This window comes from Ricinus communis, chromosome 5 (genome assembly GCF_019578655.1).
Source record: "Ricinus communis isolate WT05 ecotype wild-type chromosome 5, ASM1957865v1, whole genome shotgun sequence".
Taxonomy (NCBI): domain Eukaryota; kingdom Viridiplantae; phylum Streptophyta; class Magnoliopsida; order Malpighiales; family Euphorbiaceae; genus Ricinus; species Ricinus communis.
In genome coordinates, this window is record NC_063260.1 from 6,116,145 (window position 1) to 6,135,629 (window position 19,485).

General features: G+C 34.3%; 1 protein-coding gene and 1 long non-coding RNA gene across 2 annotated transcripts; one reads left to right on the forward strand and one right to left on the reverse strand.

The window, feature by feature from the left end:
- The first annotated feature begins 1,556 nt into the window (after positions 1 to 1,556).
- LOC125370225 lies at positions 1,557 to 3,684 on the forward strand. Its single transcript, XR_007216196.1, has 3 exons — positions 1,557 to 2,206; positions 2,615 to 2,679; positions 3,446 to 3,684. It is a non-coding gene; the product is annotated as an uncharacterized LOC125370225 (long non-coding RNA).
- A 5,270-nt stretch (positions 3,685 to 8,954) lies between these two features.
- LOC8276598 lies at positions 8,955 to 9,885 on the reverse strand. The gene has a single exon (XM_002532938.4). It carries the CDS (start codon positions 9,720 to 9,722, stop codon positions 9,117 to 9,119), a length of 606 nt encoding a protein of 201 aa, XP_002532984.2. The 5' UTR covers positions 9,723 to 9,885; the 3' UTR covers positions 8,955 to 9,116.
- Between the last annotated feature and the right edge of the window lie 9,600 nt (positions 9,886 to 19,485).

Consider the following 19,485-nt stretch of genomic DNA (forward strand, 5'->3'; position numbering starts at 1 on the left):
TACATAATGTATCGAATTCTATCAAGTGCAGGATCTTTCCCACAATCCTAAAAGAAAGTGCTCAAAAGTGGAATCAGAGCTTGCCAGATGGCTCTATATATAATATTGCTATACTTGCTGAACTATTCAAAGCTTAGTTCATCACTAGAATTCCTCTGAAGAAGAGATTAAGTGATTTGAAGAAGTGTATCTAAAGGCGTGATGAGAGTTTTACCAAATAAACTTTAATTATGCATCAAAGGATTACTTTTGTAGTAGTGATATTGCACCAAAAGAATTTAAACAAATAAACGTTAATCACCTTCAAGTACTAATACAATATCACTAGGCATCACTCACATTTCTGATGAATTATCACTGAATGGACCATTAACAAGATTGTTTTGGTTATCTTTTTCCTCTCTACCTTTGTAGCTCCCAAATCCAACACTAACATTAGATGCTTGTAGTCTAAGTACACTAAAATTAGAAATCAGCCTCTTTCTATATCTTACTCAAATACGGTAGACAACATGGCATTTGGTTATCCATTATAGCTATAAATGAGAATAAGCATTATGGAAAAAGGAAAATTTGCAAATAACAAAATGTCTTAGGGTTTTCCAAGAATTGTACATAGCATAAATAGGTCATCACTTACATTGCCAAAAGTTACTCTATAGTGATTTGTCTTGAATGATGCTTAATCAATTTTTCCTCTCTGTCTTGTTCTTGATCACATCATCTAATTCTTTCTCCTTTCTTGCCATAGCAAAAGAATCATTACTTCTAGTTGTCCTAACTGATCTTTTCATTGATAAATTACATGTAATACTCAGAATTTTCTTTTAATAAATGATAATATTATTAATAATTAATAAATTAATTTTTATTTAAATTAATTTTACTTTTTTTTATTTGATTTAAATTGGAATGATTTAAATAGAATTTTAATGCTAGACAAATAAAGGAGTTATTTTCTATATCCAATTAGTTTGATTTTTTTAAGAAATTAATTAAGTAAATTCTTTGGAAAATAAATTATATTTTTGGTCATTCAATTTTTTCCAAAATGAATATATGAATTAAAATTTTATATTTGAGAGTTATGAAAGAATTAGTAAATAATACTTTTATAAAAGAATTATCGAGGAATGATAAATTTTAATTAGCAAATGGTGTTAATTTTGATTGGAAAATATTTAGCAAATTGATTAATTAAATTAATTGTGTGTTAGTATTAAATTGAAAATTTATTTTGGAATAAGGATTTAAAATATAATTTTATTAATATGGGGTTTTAATAAAAATTTGTATGTTTGGTACTTTTGTAATTAAATATGTCGGCAGGACTTTTTGATAATTTTACATTTACAAGCAAGGGTAAATAAGTAATTTTATATTTTCAGTAATTCTAATTTGGCCTAAATTAAATAGTTACGAGCTTAATCGAAAAGCTAAAGAAAAGTTTAAGGGTTAATCGAAATTTTTTTGCTGGACGAAATTGTTTGTAATTAAAAAAGTTAAGAGACTAAATGGTAAAGAAAAAAAGTTCAGGGACTAATTTCCGATGAGGAAAGAAATAAAAGAAAAGGAAAATAAAGGAAGAAGAAGAGGAAATCGGTCGGGGAAGAAGGAAGAGGGAGAGAGGAGGAGTTGCCGTCCGTCGAGCTCGAGGCGCGATGGCAGTAGCTAGCAGAAGAGCCGGTGCCGGCGACAGCAGCCCCAGCAGGCGGCGGCGGCAGCGCGAAGAAAAAAAGGAGAGAGAGGAAGCAGCGGCTGTTGACGCCGTGTGGGGCGTTTCCGGCGGCAATGGCGGCCGAGTCAGGTGGCGATCGACTCACCTAAGATTGGGCTTTCTTTTGGGAGCAACGGCGAAGCAAATGGTGTTCGGAGTTAGTAGTCGCGGTGGAGAGAGAAAATGGGTGGCAGCCGGCATTTTCTGGTTTTTTCGGCGAGCTCCGGCGAGCTTGAGCTGATCGGAGGACATATCCAGACTCCTCTCAGCTCAAGCTTTCCAAAGGCACCGGTTTCGTGGCGTTCGGACTCCGTTTAAAAATCGACGGCTGAGATCATCTGTAAATCTCTCCGGATGATCGGGGGTCAGATCGGAAGATAGGAAGCTGGGATCGTCATCAACGCATTGTTTCGAGTCTGTTGGTGCGTTCGGATCGTCGATCAGACTCCGGCGGCTGGAGGCGAGTCGATTGAGTGATCAAACGTTTCGGTAATTTTCTCTAACTCATTGATTTTAGAATTCTTTGATAAAAATTATATGTTTAATTGTTGTGTTAAATATTAGAAAAATTATGTGAGGTTTATTAATTAAAATAAATAGTTTGTCGGACCATATGCTAGTTATCGTGTTTTGTGTTGTGTAGTGGAGTCAGAAAAAATAATGTAATGTGGTGGCTCGACTCCCATTAAATAATTGTTGAAATATTTAAAGTGTTTTCTAGTAGGTTCTAGACCCGTTTTACGGGGGGTAGACGTCCGTTTTTAGGGGAAGTTCTGCCGATTTTTTGATAGAATTTACTCAAGTCAAAAATTTCTAGATAATCAGTCCTAGGAGTCTAAAGCTAGGTTTAATTGTCAAATGTTTTATTTTTTCTGATTACATTGTTTTCATGATTAGATAATCTGTCAGTTCGGCTCGCTTCACTCGAGGCATCGGAGCAGAGCTAGGAGGCCGTCAGATCTGTGAGTTAAAGTCATATATTTGTTCACCTGTCATGCTAAGATTTTTACATGATAATTCTGATTAAATAATTTAATATTTTATTTATTTATTTAATTACTATTCATATATGTTTCATTTATCGTATTATAGTTTGTGTTTTCATATTGACTCGGAATAGGACGACTATAGAACATGTTATTTTATGAGTTGCACCGGTATGAATTAGAGATAGAAAATAAAGGTGTAAAGGTTTGTAAATTTTTAAAAAGTAAATTTAGGACTTGCCTTGATTGAGCATTGCTCTCTGGGCTGAGTAGAGTGAGTTTGCCGGAGTAAAGGTCCCTGGTCGAGCATTGCTCTTTGGGCATTGGTTTATTTAGAAACCTAAGTGACCAGACTAGAGTTAAGGACCCTGGTCGAGCTTCGCTCTCTGGGCGCCAGTCTTATTGGAGTAAGAGAGTCGAAAGGCTAAGACTGATAGTGATAGTTAAGTGACCGGACTGGAGTTAAGGACTCTGGTCGAGCTTCACTCTCTAGGCGCCAGTTCTGTTGGAATGAGAGAGTCAAGATGTTAGTGTTGGGATTAGGGTTCTATTGAAGTACTCCGTCCCGTAGTATGTGAAAGTTATATTTTTATTTAAGCATGGCATGACACGTATATTTTTGCATGACTTAATGTTTATTTCAAATTGAATAAATGTATTATTGAAATGTTTGAAATTATTTTTGGATATATGATTTTAACTCACTCTCGAGACTGACAGTCTCATTTTTACTGTTTTTTAGGTGATTGTTAGTCTTCCCGCAGTCCTCATATAGCAACCCGACTCCTACAGCATCGGGTTGATGTAATTGATTTTGATATATTTGACTTGTAGAATTTTAGATTTTCCGCAGTAGAAATATTAGACTTATTAGTTGTAATTTTATGTAAATACAGGTCTTGCCTAATTATGCTGGCAGATCGAATTAAATATGTAGAATTTGATGGTTAAGGTTAATTGTGAATCAGTGCTTTGGACTGAGTCCGAATTTCAATTTATTTGAGTTAGTGAATGGTCAGGCTTACCACGGGGTTCAGTAGCCTTACGCTTACCCATTCTCTAATGCCGATCACGGGCCCACAGGTCGGGCCGTGACATTACAAACCTAATTAATTTCTTTAAGCTCACTTGTGAAACTTCATTTTAAATCTTTTCCAACAGAATCTCCATTACCAATTTCGTAAGAACCCGACTTCATTAACCTTGACTTTCGAATCAGTTGTGGATGTGGTGGTGGTGGAAGAGGATGAGGAGGAAGGGGAGGCAGAGACCTGTGAAAGCTTTTCCTCCTGACAAAGTCCTCTGCACTTTTAGCTTATGTCTCTATAGAGAAAGAAGGAGGAACAATAACTTCTTCGGCGAAGATATTAAAAGTGAAAGGGATAGTTTCAGAGAGGCAATAACTTCCTCGATTATGCATGAGGGCAATCAATTGCATCGCTTATTTTCTTGAGGCTTCTTTCTCTATTGCACTCAAATATACTCAGTCCACCGTTCCTCACCCTCCTTCTCTCCCTTTCCCTTCCATTGCTACATTCAAATTGGATATGCTTTTTAAATAATAAAAGAGGGGGTGGTGGTCAATGAAATTTTGATTATCGATAAAGGAAAAAGGGTTGGATCTGATATAATATTTCCTTCATGGAATCACATCATGGTGTTGTTGCTTTGAGGTTACTGCATTATTGACTAAGACTAATACGTAATGGTAGTGTTTTTTTTTAGAGAATAAGAAATGGATAGTGTTTATTTTGCTTTTTTTTTTTTTTCTGTAGAGAAGGAGAAGAGGATTAAAAGTCTAAAAAAAATAAAAAATGCCACATAATTCCTCAAATATCGGCTGTCTCCATCTTAAAGAGGCACCATTAGGTGACAAATGTCAACAAAACCTTGAATTTTTCAGTTATCTGCATCTAAAAATACATAAGGGCTAATAATAATATGCACCTCACACAACATTAGGAGCTAAAATGCACCTTTTCCCTTAATTATTTTGTAAATACGTGATTATTTTGAATATATTAACTATTTTTTTATTGTCCAATCGCCTAGAAGGGACAAAAGAAACATCTTGTCCTTTCTTCAACAATTTCTGATCTCTAGTAAACCTCTTAATAGGATTTAAATCCAGATGAAGTTTTGGCAATCTATTAAAAAAAAAAGAACGAATGGGGATTCCCAAGAAATTCTTCGATTTCTTTCGAAGTATATTTCTTATCGTAACTAAATTTTTAATATTTTCTTTGTTTTGTATAGTCGAGATTGAAGCAAAATATTATATATATATATATATATATATAGTTAGTAAATCAAGATATGATATAAAACTTTTTTTATATATATATATATATTTATTTTTACATTTAAATATACTAATATATAATTTTTATATTTATAGTATAATTAATATATTAATATATTAATTATTTTTAAATTAAATGATAATTTTAAACCTAAAAAATATCATTTTAATTATATCTTTAGTATTATACTAACAAATAACTTAATTTTTTAATTAAATATTAATTTCTAATCATAAAAATAGCATATAAGCTATATTTATAGAACTAATTTTATATATGATTACAAACTAATTAATAAATAATTTTCAAATAATTTTTATATTTATTGTATTTATAAAATTCTTAAATATTAGAAATTTTATTGATAAAGACACTTAAGAATATTTGAAATTATTATCATTTTAAAAAATGTGATAAATTAAAATATTAAAAATTATGTTTATTATACTCCATAAACTCATATTATATTATTATTTATAGTTAAAATAATAAAAACATGCTTGGATGAACGACTACATATTAATAAATCCTGAGATGTAAAAGTCTTAAAAAGTCTTAAACACAGAGAAAAAAAGACATATATTTATAGTTGGCACATAGTCATTATGTTAATATATAAGTTTTATCTTTTTATTTGAAATTATTGATATATTAACTTATATGTTATTTTTCTAATTAGATAATATTTAAATCCTAAAAATAGTAAATGAAAACTTGACTAATCTTTCATTAATACAAGTCTTTCATTAATACAAGTTATCATTCTGTTGAAATATAACATGCCAGCACATATTCAATAAAATATGTTTTAACATATTAATTAAGAAAAGATTTATACCTTATCGATTTCATTCATGATACTTTTTATGAAAAAATTAGCTCAAATATATATTTATATTTTAAATTTCATCTCTCAGTCAATTTAATATTTTAATTTAATAAAATATTAAAATTTAATTTTTAATAATATTTTAATATTTTTTGATATGTGTCTTTGTTGATCATGTATATATGTATTGCATAACATAAAAACGTTTAAGTATTATTAAAAATAAAATTCAAATGTATGTTAAATTAAAATTAAAATTAAAAACATTTAGATATTAAAAAAATAAGATTCAAATGTATTAAATTGAAATCAACACAAACTCAGATATAGAAAACGAATGAAAATAAAAGGTAATATCTCAAGAAATTCTCAACCGCACCTGATGGAGAATCCACTACGAAAGGCTTTAGAGCACTACTACTATCCTTACCATGTCAAGTGCTCATTGACTTTGAACCAATGCTATCATCCTCCATTTCCTTAAACCAATTCCAACTTACTTTAAGCTTTCCAAAAATTGTGACACACGCATCCTACTCACATATTATCGTACCATCAAATACATTGAAGCTAATTATCATTATTTTCACCTAGAAAGAGCTTAAACAAGCTATCAACTGCTCTGCACATCTGAAAATAACTTTATCCACTTTTAGAATTTTGGCCCCAAATATGACCAATTCCTACTGAAACAGAAAATTCTAACTTGAGATCTCTTCATCTTACAAAAATTAAAGGGCATCAAACCTTTTTTTTTTTTTTGTTTTGTTTTCAAATTCGATTATATGATGAAATTAGTGAACCCAACAAGCACGTTTACATATTGCTCTCAGAACAGTTCCAAAAACTCCATGCCTCACGCTCTTCCTTTGGTCTTGTTGTCCCCTGAAACAAGATCTCACTTCCTTTTTTAACTAAACAAAGCACAAGCAGTGTCACCTGTCAAGTTAAAACGTCATAAGTGATCAACCTAAACTATGACTATGGTGTTTACAATTGACCATCTACCTGAACTCAAATGATACTGTTGCTGATTCCTGAACCTATCACCTAATGTAGAAACCATTTTCTTCTTCTGCTAGCATGAATAGATCAGACCCGAGTCCGAACCACTCCGAGCCCACTAATATTTACTACACCGCAGCCTGTATAATACTAGAACGTCTAATCTCAAGAGGAGAAAGAGCCTTAGGGTAATTACAGCCTGTATAATACTAGCATGTCCTAAACAAATACCTGCAGTTTCATCTCAACTTGACACCCCTCAAATACAGCCTTTTGCATTTTGAAAATTCCTTCACAACAACTTTTAAACACGGAGTTTCTTCAAGCCTTTATGCAATTGCAACCAGTGTGCAGATCTTATGCCTCCACAAGTATGCTCAGATTTGTTATGCAACAGTTGCAACGCTCTTCTCTAAGAAGAATGTAATATTATGTTATTACTGTTACTTTTAATGAAATGCATGTGTCTAGCAAGGCAAGAGAGGCGTAAACAGATCAGCATTAAACAGATGCGGGCCATTAAAGAAACCACTCCACAAGTTACCTGTTCCATAAGTTAGTATTATGTAAATGCCATGAAACATGCATCCTACATAAACTCTAACTGTCAGTTTTTCAATGGATGTAAGCTGACTTCAATTTCTTTTACAGAAAACCTTTCCTACCTGTTTTCATGCCAAAACTATGAATCCCTGGGCAGAGAAACCGACAAAGGCAGAAAACCATGGTTCCAGAAATGCCACTGCCAACAATATTAATTTGCATTTACATTCAGTAAAAATGTAACATCTGATCATAGAATTGCTGAAATCTTAAAGAAAAATAATAGATCATAGAAAACATGCAGCTAAAATTATAAACTAGCAAGTAACATTTCAAGAACCATTTTACCATTTAGAGAATTATAACTTTATAATATCTGGACAGAATTAATATCCCAGACTTATCACAGTCCTTTATAAGTCAACCACTTTATGGCAGAACTCTACCACAGCATAAGTTGACATGATCTCTCAATCATAATTTTTGGCTCCCATCTCTTTTTTGGTAAAACAATCTCACCATGAAATTTCTAAAATTCAAAGAAATATGCCTATCAATTTGTTCTATCACATTAAAAATAGTGTAGGATGAAATTAATTTCTAATTTTGCCACAAGAAATAAATCTCATTAGAGAAATACCAGAAACCACAACTTGATAAGACATATCTAAATATTAAATCCTACTACTTGTGGTCTAAGACAGATCAGATCTCCATCAAAGAAGCATAAGAAAATTGTGAGAGCTATCAGATCAGCAGCCACTTTCATTAAGTCATTAGCACCAAGGGAAAGAAAGTTTCAGGGTTTATGAATTTAACCATGATGAGAAACTTAGTTTTATCAATCAATCAGTATTTTGGGGCAAACTAGGCAACATTCTGGTCCAAGATATAGATATCAGTTCGATTTACATCATGCAAGTGGGATGGGAAATTTTTTCTAAGAGCTGCATTTTCAGTTACTTGCCTGCTCATGAAATGAAAATTGAGGAACATGTATATGTTGCAGCAACGTTAACAGTAACCTAAGCTTTAAACTCTTCAGAAGATTGTGTCTCCCCATTCCCCTGTTTTGACTTTCTCAATTCAACGATTCCAATATCAAATACTGTCAAATCTTACTCAAAAGATGCAAAAAGTTAATAATTAAAGAAAAGTAAATTCCCCAATATCAATATTTGACACATGAACTTGATATGGAGTCCTCTATCGAGTTCGAGGGAGAATGCACAGGCAAAACTCAACAAATTACTAATGTTCTACACATAATTACCAAAAATAGTGAAGCCAGCTTAGTGACATTAGCCAGCATAGCAATATAAAGGATGTTGCCACTTCTATAATCACTCTTCTACAAATAAAAATCAGTTGAAAAACTTACTTTTAAGAAAAAGAGGAGGCCAATCTCTTCCACATGCAGATAATTGCTAGATATGATAATCAACATCCTACTGATCACAATGATGATTTGGATTTTGCAAATTAAGAATTAGTATATATTATATAATATTATCAACTAGTAGAATCAAGGCAAACAAACAACGACCATCAATATACAGAAGAAATTAAAGTAATAAAACATAAAAGAGTCGTATTCTTCTTGACAATAAGAAATACTTGTTCAGCAATAATCCACAAGACATAATAATATTAATAAACATCACAATTAAAAACACCAATTGACAGTAGTAATAAGGATAAAAGCCTAAAACCACAAATCAAGGTTAATCTCTTCATACCGCCGCCTGCTTAGGGACAGAATGAACCTCAGAAATCTTAACGTAACCCATCTTCTTAGGACTAACATCCTCATCTTCATCTTCATCATCCTCATCGTCAAATTCACCATAGTGATAATTATATCTGGTGGAGAACAGAGACCAAACCAGGTACATAGTAGCAGCAGTTAAAGCGCCACACCCAACACCGAAAAGCAAAGCAACAACAACACTAAGAATGTCTTTGGTACGATCACGAAGAGAATTGATGTCGTAGGAAGAAAGCCCAAGTCCAAAAGGCAAGACGACGCCACCTTCTTCCTTCTGTTGTTGTTGCTGATGGATGACTTGTTGGGACTCGGAATTGTCATCACCGACAGCCCGGAAAAAGCGAGGATCGAGGAAGACTTCCGAAGAGCGTTGTTGTTTCTGGGTGATTTCAGTGACGATTGTGACGAATCCGGAAGATGGGTTGTTGGAGTTAGGGTTAGGGTTAAGAGGACGGATTGAGAAGGTGTAGGAAGAGATGAAAAGGGTTTTGCAAGGTCTTGCAGACACGGAGATTAAGAGGGAAGCGATGAGTGAAAGGAGAAGCAGAAGCTTAGGAATCGAAGATGCCATTGCTGCTGGAGAAGAAAGAAACTCGCAGAAGAGGTTTTTTTTTTTTTTCCTCGTCCCTTGTTTTTCTTGTTTGATGGAAAGGAAAAGGAATATGAAAGTACCACAGGTGGACTTTGTGTCAGTCAATCAGAGAATTGTCCTTTTTACCAACCACTTTAGGTTTTGGGCATACTAAGTATGAGTACGAGGTCGAATCTGACGAAGAATCCATCAAACTTCATCAACCATTAACGAGTAATCCTAACGTGGGTGGATTTGGTCGGGGGGAAAAATAATCTAAATAGATTAGAAATAGATTAGATTAAGTAAATAAATTAAGTGAAATTTCAAAGAATCAGCTTCAGCCATTCGAATTTTTAATATTCCTTTTTATTTCTCATTATTGGGAGCCGAGAGTTGTTCATTCTATAATCTTCGTGCTGTAAACTCAAGGCAGGAGAATGTCCTCAAGCTAAGACCATAAAGAGGCACCTCGCCATGGGAGGTCTTTCTGCTCTTTTGGACTTTGATAGCCGAGTTAGCCCTTTTGGATCATAGAAGAAACAGATCGTGCAACAATTAGTTCATTGCCAATGGATCGAGAAGAAGAGAATGAAGAAAATTTTAGAAAGCCATAAGAGAGAGTATGATAGTCATAGATGAAAGGGAAAACTTGCTTGATTTTATTCTCAACCGACCTCTCCTTATATAGAGAAGTGATAATACAAAACGACAGCGAGAGACAAGGTGGGAATCTTATCTTGATTTCCCACTTACAAAAGTGAAAACCCATAATAAACTGACTGACAGCTCAAAGACTAATAATACATGCACCGACAGCTTCACATGCATCTTAAGACAAAAATCTTAATAATGCAGCTACTATACACATGTGGAAAATAATGCACCGAAAGATGAAATTGACATCTCATCTTCTTTATTGTATTATTATGGAAGAGAAAAACTTGTCTTGATCTCCAGCACACACAACCATTATCTTTTGAATTATTGAGTAGAGTGTTTGTCTTGATGTCCAGCACACACCACGTATTTAAAAAAATACTGTCATAGTGATAATCATCCATTGGCTGAGAATCTTGCATGATGGCATCCTTCTGTTCATTGGTCAGGCTTGGATCATCCAGTGGGGTCGGAAGTATGGGAAAGTTGAAATGTCCAATGGGGTGTTCAGACCACAGATGTCCATTGAAAGTGCAGACTAATGGTGTAGAGACATCAGTCGTTCCTAATTCATTTCTTAGTTGGAGGGCCTGCTTCAGATCTTTTGTGATTGGTGGAGGAGCAAGATGCAAAGGTACATCAAGTGTTCTCCAATAATGGCAGATATTTTGAGTTGCATAAGTGTCTTCCGAGAACTGAAGGTAAGGCCTGTGGAAGATGAAAATGGCATGGTATTCTGAAGCTCTGGGATTATTATCTGTAAATAATCTGTTCTCATGCATAAGCTTAAGGAGTTCCCTTGTCCATTGGTACGGAGTTTTGAACCAAGTGAGGTATCTCCATGGATATGATCCCGAATTTGTTTCATTATTGAAGAAATGTAAGAGATCCATGATGGGAATTTCAATAGCATGATGACAAACTGTAGAGAGACACCATAAGAACCATAATTCACTTTCAATCTGCGGATGGGTAGGAGACAGGTGATAAATCAGACACCAAGGGTAATCTGGACAAAAGAAGTTGGGTTGGATGGATAGTGAAAAAGTTTGTTGAAAGGTTGCCAAATAATGGAACATCATATTTCTGGCAAAATCAGTGACCTGTTTAGTTGTGATGTTGGTGGGAAGATCTGATGGTGAGGGAGGTTGCAAAGTGGTTTTTGAAGATGAAGAAGCCATAAAGATTATAGAAAGATTTATTGTCGAGGTGAGGAGGACTATAGGTTGATTTTGTGGTTTTGAAAGTCTGGATAAGAAATCTGGAATTAGATTTCTCGTCCCTTTTATATGCTGAACTTCAAAATCATACCTGCTGAACCATGATTTTAACCGCAATAATTAAGGTTCTGGTAAGGCTTTCTGGTTGAATTCAAGGATTTTTGGAAAAGAAGAATTATCCATCAGAACCAGGAAGTGTTGTCCAATCAAAAAGAATTCGAATTTCTTTATCCCATATTTGACTGCCAAAATCTCCTTGTAGATTGTGTGGTAATGTCTTTCTGAGGAAGAAAACTGTCCAGATGCATAACCACACAGTTGTTCTTTGCCATTGAGGTTTTCAAGGAGGATGGCCCCCCATGCATAATCAGACGCATCTGTCTGGAGAATGAGCTTTCCTGTGGATGGGATAGTAAGAGGTGGAGGATTGCGAGCCAGCTCTTTTAGTTTTCGGACAGCTGTAGTCTTATCTGTTCCCCAAGGAGGAGGGTCCTTTTTGAGCATCTTTGAGAGATGGCACGTGTAACTGGACAGGTGTGGTATGGCTTCTCTGACATAATTCAGAATCCCAAGGAACTGTTGAATTTGTTTTACTGAGAGATTTTCTTCTGGAAAGTGATCAAGTTCCTTTGTCAGATGGGGACCATACGTGTATTGGCCATTTTTGAATTGCATGCCAAGGAATTCTATCTCTTGTCGGCCAATAAGACTTTTCTTTTCTGACAGCATGATGCCATATTTTTGAATAATGGCGAGGAATTGTTTTAGGAGTTGATGATGTTCCTCAGCTGTTTCTGAGAATAGAAGAATGTCATCAATGTAGATCAAAGAGGAGTAAAGGATAGGCCCAAAGATCTCAATCATGGTCTTTTGAAATTGTGAAGGGGCCGTTTTGAGCCCAAAAGGCATGACTGTCCATTGATACTGGGCATTAGGGATACAAAAGGTTGTTTTGTATCTCTCTGAGGGCTGGATACCCAGCTGCCAAAAGTCCACTTTCAGGTCAAATTTGGAATAGAATTGGGCCTTCTGGATATGGACCTTGAGGTTTGAGATTCGAGGGAGAGGGAATTTGTTGTCTTGTAAGAAATGGTTTAGGGGCTTGTAGTCTATGACAAGTCTCTTTTTTCCTCGTATCTTTTCAGACCGTTTTTCCACATAAAAGGCTTGACAAGCCCATTGTGAGGTTGTGGGCTCAATGAGACCTTGCTGTAACAGGGTTAGGCACTTTGATCTAGCAAGGGCTAGATCTGTAGGAGACATTCCCAAATGTGTGGCCTTTGTGGGGTTGATATCCTCATTGAGCTTGAAAGGGAGACTGATATAGAACTGGGGATTTTTCCATAGTGGAAGAGGGTGCTGTAAATGTGAATGAGATTCTGGACAAAAGAGAAGGAATTTTTTTATGTATTGCAAGAATGGTGGACCAATATCTGCTATAGTGAACAGATTTGAGGTCTCTGTGTATGGCCGAAATTGTCTTTTGAATTTTATGCCAGTGGGAAGAATATGGAGCTTCTGAGCTTAATGATAAACATCAAACCCTATTAGGATGTCCTTGCTTGGAAGATCCGAACCAATGATATGCGTCCATACTACGCAATCAGGGAAACACTGTATCCCGATTTTCTGTTTTGTGATCATAGTAGTTTTGAAGGTTTGACCATTGGCTGCCCTGAAAAACTGATCATGGGGCTTCCAGTATTCAGATGGAAGGACCTCTGGATTCATCATGCTTCTTTGAGCTCTAGTGTCAAAGAAAGCTATAACTGGAACAGGTTTTTTATATTTTGAGGGTAGGATTTGTATAGGAACATAGGGTACTGGAGGGATTTTGGTCACAGGCTGAGAGAATTCGGGAGTAGCGAACTGAGCTAACTAAGGGAGTGGATGTGGAGAGAACGGGTACTGCATTACATCTCTCAGAATGTCTTCTTCTTTTTCCTCTCTCAAAGAGAGACTGATCATCAAGATTGGGATCTCACTATCATCCGAGTCTGAAGAGGATCCTTCTGAGGATTCCGTGGAATTTGAATATTCCGCCTCAATCCCAAAAAGACTTTCTGGAGTAAGATTATCCTGTTATGAGAGGAGAGATTCTATATCCTCTTCAAATGAGTCTGGAATGGACATAGACATACTGACTTGTTGAATCATTTTTGCTGATTTTTCCGGATTCTGGGGACAGTTCTTAGCATAGTGTCCCTTTTTTCTGCAGATGTAGCATCTGTTAGATTTGTGACCTTGATTCCGTTTCTTTCGGAAATATCTGAACCCTTTTGAGCGCGTCTTTCTTTGTCTGAACTCCTTATTCCTGCGCGGGTATTTTTGGAAATGATACCCAGTCTTCTTCTTATGATTGGAACAGACGCAGGTTGAGGCCTTGTACTTGATCTTGAGATGATTTTTATTACAGGCTTTTTGAACTATTAAATCTCGTTGAGATAGCCTTCTGAACAAATCCTGTTGGTCACAGAGTCTCTTGATGGAAGAGAGAGTGAATTGCCAAATTTCTCCAAGAGTGATGGAGGTGACCGGTTTCTTTGTTGCAGCAATCATGTTGTTGACCTCTAGTTGTATTTCATCTGGTAATGAGGCGATGAAAGTATACTTCAGTGTATCATCACCATCATGTCCTTTGATGACATAATAAAGTTTAGACATAGCAGAATAATGTCTTTCTAGATCTTTCATTTTTAACGAACAACAATTTCGATCAAAGAATTCTTGTTTTTGTTGTCGTATGATAAGATCATAACTTCTAAGGAACTGGTTATGGAGGACTGTAACTGCTGCTAATGGAGTTGGCAGTGTCACAAATTGAAGCCTGGTATACTCAGGCTGTGACTGAAACCAATCTCTCAAACTTCCTGTGAACTTTGTGACGAATTCAGCAAGAACTTTTTTAAGTGTGGCCCCTTCAAGGGTCATTTGGAGATTGATCCATGCCAAGAATTCAGAAAGCTTGTCTTTCCATTTTGATGGAGGCAGGTCATCAAAGGAGAACCAAGGTCCCGTACCAGTTGTCGGTTTTGACCTTGGGTATGAAGCTCCAGTAGGGGCAAAGAATGACTGTGCATCCTCATCCTCAGGTTCCACTACTTCTGGGCTGGGATCAGTAGTAGAAGTATTCATCAGAATTTCAGTGATATCCGCCATTTCTAAGGTGTTTGAGGAGAAATCAGAATCATAGGGACTGATGAGAGATTGTTCTGGTAATTTTTCTTTAGAGACTAAAGAAGGGGAGATTTTCTTTGGCTGGGTTCTTGAGTCTCTTGGGTAAAGATGAGAGAAAGTGCCAAAGGGCTGTTAGAGAGTTTCTTGTTGTTGTTCTGGCTGTGGGAGAAAAGGAAATGAAAAATAGTATGAGGGAGCAATAGCAGAAGATGTAGAAGCTGCTGATGTAAAAGATGGGATCGTAGCAGTCTGATCTCTTCGAAGATCATGTTCAATCTGGTCAATTTGCCTTTTTAGCCTGGTAATTTCCTTTTCCTTCTAGATGAAGGCTGGAGTGATTGGCTGAGGAACTCGAAGCTCTTTGTCCAGAGCTTGATATTTGGCAATGAGTGTTGAATAGAGTTGGAGTACTTCCTGAGAGAATATATCCAACTTGTGGTCCAGTTTATGAGCCAAATGTAGAGCTTGATCCAGTTTTCCATCTATTTTCTTTAGATAGAAATTATGGACAATGGAATTTGAAGTTTGCCAGTTCAGAACCTCTTCTGGTGGTGTGAGGGGTTCTATAGATCCGGAGGGAGTAATCCTTGAGGGAAGGATTTCCGATCTCTTATTCTCAGTCTTCCCTAAAGGAGGGTTTATAGAAAAATAGGTAATATTTTTTATAAAAAGTAAAAGAATGCTCTATGATTTCACTTTTTACACTTAAGAAATTATAAATATTTTTATGATGAAAAGTACTTTATAACTTAATTTTTTTTATATTTTTATTACTTTATAAACTCATATTTTAAAATCATCATAGTTTAATATTAATCTAATATTTATTTTTAATAATAAAATAATTTATTATATAATTTAATATATAATTAATCATATTAAATTTATACTAAATAAAATCAATATTATATTTTTTAATCTTATTAAAAATAAAAACATATAATTTTTAAAATAAAATTATATTATTTTTTGAAGTATTTTGATAGTTATTTGAATGATAAATTATGTATAAAATAATTTTATTATTAAAATAAAAATTATATCAATATTAAAGCATAGAAATTTAAAGATATTAATTTGCAAGGCAGTAAAAATTTAACAAAACTAAATCATATGTATTTCTTGATTATAAAAATAACTACAGTCTTTTAAATGCAAAAACATATAATCATAAAGTATATTTTTATAATTTTTTTATATTTTTAAGACAATTGACCACTTCACATAAGAATATTTAAAAACATTCTTCATATATGTCAATTTTTAAATTATAAATAGTCATTCTATAACATAAAATAAAATATTTATTTTTTAAACATAAAGTAAAAAGTTAGTTCTATTTTTTTAATTACATTATGTATTTTATTTTAATAAATGCACGACAAAAATGAAAGGCCTTACTTGGAAGAAAAGATTCTAAAGATCGTGAATTTATTTAAAATCATTTAAAATTCGTGATTTTAAAATATATGAATTTTAAAGATTTCATCATTTGGATTTATTTATATTTAAATTTAGCATTGGTCCAAATCCAATAATTTGGTCAAATTTATAAAGAAAATTTATTTAATTTTTATTCAAATTTGAAAGCCCATAGATTTTTTGGTCCATTGTTGGATTTATGGCCCGTTAATAAAGCTTAATCCATTAGCCATGAGTTGGATATAAATGAGGTTGCAAGAATGTGAAAAGACAATTACTGCGTCTTTTAAAAGATTATAGTATATTCTTGTAAAGTAGGAAAGAATGAATATGGGTGGAGGACAAGGAGAAAGAAGTGTAGATGTTGAAGCATATTCTAAAAGAATGAAATATGTTTTTGTAATGTGAAAAGAAAATTGAGAGAAGTAAGAAGTGAAGCATTGAAGTTCCATCTTAATCTACATATGTAAAATGTGAAAGTCATCGGCATGTACTCACAAAGTGAGAAGTTAATTAAGGATCAAGCTAAGAATAAAGAATACATCAAAAATATTTTCCAATAAATGGATGTCTATTATTAGGCAATGACCTCCTAATGAGAAAATCTTAATCAACCAAATAAAAAATAAAATAGACATAGAGTCTATAACTTTATCCTTAGAATAGAATAGCAATAGTCATTAATTCCAGTACACTAAAGCTGTCATTATTCCTCAATAAACATGTTTGCCCTTATGAAGTAAGAAAGGAGGATTGAATTGGTGAATACAAGAACGACGATGAATTAAAAATTTAATGAGAAAGAATAAAAGAGTAGAGAAGAATGAAGAACATACACATTTATAGTGGTTCAAGTGTTAACCAACTCTACATCCATTCATCAATCTCCAATTAGATATTTCACTATCTCAATTACATAATTAATTGGAGTTTTCCAAATTCACTCACACCAAACCTTTCCACTTGTGTTTTATGGCTAACACACAATTTTTACAAGATTTTTATCTAGGCTAACTCTCAAATCCAATCCTAAATATTTAGGCTAACAGTCAAACCTTTACAAGAGCATTTAAAGGTCTACAATAACCTTTCCAAAGTTAATTACTCACAAAAATAATAAAGAAGATGTGAAAGAATTGAACAGTAATATGACAAAATAGGATGTTGTTAATCAATCATAGAAGTCCTTTAAAGGGGGTATTTATTCTTAAAAGACTAGAGAGGCGTTACTCTATGCATATAGGCCATATTGTTGCTTTAAGCTCTAGATAGTGTATTAAAAGCACTATCAGAGCATAGTCATAGTCGCTATACCTTATTCATGCTCGCAACTTGTATTTTACAGTCATGATTCTTAAAGTGGCAATGGTGATTCATCATGTTAGAGGTAACCATTAGTGGCCTTCCTAATGGATATGATCTTTGCGGTTGGGAGGGCTTTGGTGTGGTCGCGATCTACCAGTGATAAACCATTTTAGATAGCATCACGGTCGCAACTCCATCTGCTAAACCTACTATTGCCATTTTTCACGAGCATGATTACTTGACTCATGGTCGCGATGTACCCTTCAGCTTCAACGGTCACATGAATATGAATATTGCGATCACGAGTAGTTAGTGGCAGTCGTGATTTAGGGGGCAGAAAAGATTCTTGATCTTTCTAAGATTTAGATGAATCTTTCAAGAAAGACACTTGAAAACCAAGGTTAGAGACACTTAATTTAATAGTTAATGTTAAAATCAAGGATGCTTTTTGTCATAAAAAACTTAGGCTAATAATTTCCCATTTTTTATTTTTGACTATTAAAGTTGAGTGACAGAAAATAACAAGATAAAAGAAGTTCATACACATATAAAGTACTTAAACTCTCCCTTGATTTATGATATCATCTTTAGACAAGTGTTAGCCTATATGCTTTGACATAAGGCTAAAGTCTAATTTTGATATTAACACACAAATTAAGGCTATATCATGTTATTTCAAGTGTTATTGTTGTAGCATTAATCAAAGTAAAGAACCTAAGGCTGCTTGAGAATCGTGACTGCACCACGAAAGGCGTGACCGTAAAAGGGAGACTTTTAAGGTAGAGATAAAAGGCTTTCAAAGATTGAGGATCGCGATCGCATGCTAGGATGACACGACAGCGAATTTCATAAAATGATATGATCATTACAAACCATCAACGGTTACTTTCGAAGCAGCTAATGTCTCAGTGCCACATCAGATAACTATTGAAGGCTTTTCAAGATTCACGACTATGACCAAAAAAACATGACTGTGAGTTGCACTCTGATAATGCATTTTAATGCACTATCTTAAAGTAATTATTTGGTGAAGTTTTAGGATGTAATGAGTAATGGCTACTTGAGGTTGTTAGGGTATAAAAACCACCTCAAATGGCTATTTAATGGTTGATCGCAAACCACCAAAAACTTATACTATTGTGCATTAGTTCTTTTTTTTTACAATCAATTCTAATAATCTTTGGTTGTTGTAAGAGCTTGAATCCTCTAGCAAGATTTGAGTGTTAGCCTAAACACTAAGGGATTGAATTTCAGAGTTAGCCTAGATAAAACTCTTATAAGGATTGTTTGTTAGCCATAAAACACAAATTGTAAGGTTTGGTGTGAGCCCTAAACTCTAAGTTTGGGGTGAGTTTGTGAAAACTCCTTTGCAAAATGTAACGATCCGAAACCATATCATATGAGATATTATCCGCTTTGGTCCCCCACTGGCCTCATGGTTTTATCCCTTTGGCGGGTTCGAGGACTTCCCAAGAGGTCCCCCATCCTGGAATTTCTCTAAACCAAGCACGTTTAACTTTGGAGTTTCTACAACTCCACAACCAAACAACCAAAAGGCACCTCATATAATTAGTTCCAACTCTTTACATATATGTTATCAACCATTCCCCACTCTATTTCGATGTGCAACTCGATTCATTCATGTAACATCGTACCTTAGAGTGCTGCTGATGTTTACTATCTATGCAGCTACAATCTAAAGCAGTGTACCTATCGATGCAGTATAGCACTAATGGCGAGTATCAAGGTCGTATTCCTCGAGAAAGTGAAAGCCTAGAGTTACTCCTTTGTTCTTTGTTATATTAACCTAAAATGAATGATGAATAATTTCTACACTAACTAATAGCTACAAGCTAAGTTCTAAGGGAGATGCAGGAATAAATGGATAAATGAAATAACCAAGACAAGAAAGCAAACCCAAAGGGAACCTAAACTAGTTGGCAATCAAACAAAAGATAAAGGATTGATGACTCCAATTA

What these genes read in the sequence shown, in the direction of transcription:
- LOC8276598 (XM_002532938.4), bottom strand. Translation starts at nt 9,722, where the DNA reads ATGGCATCTTCGATTCCTAAGCTTCTGCTTCTCCTTTCACTCATCGCT.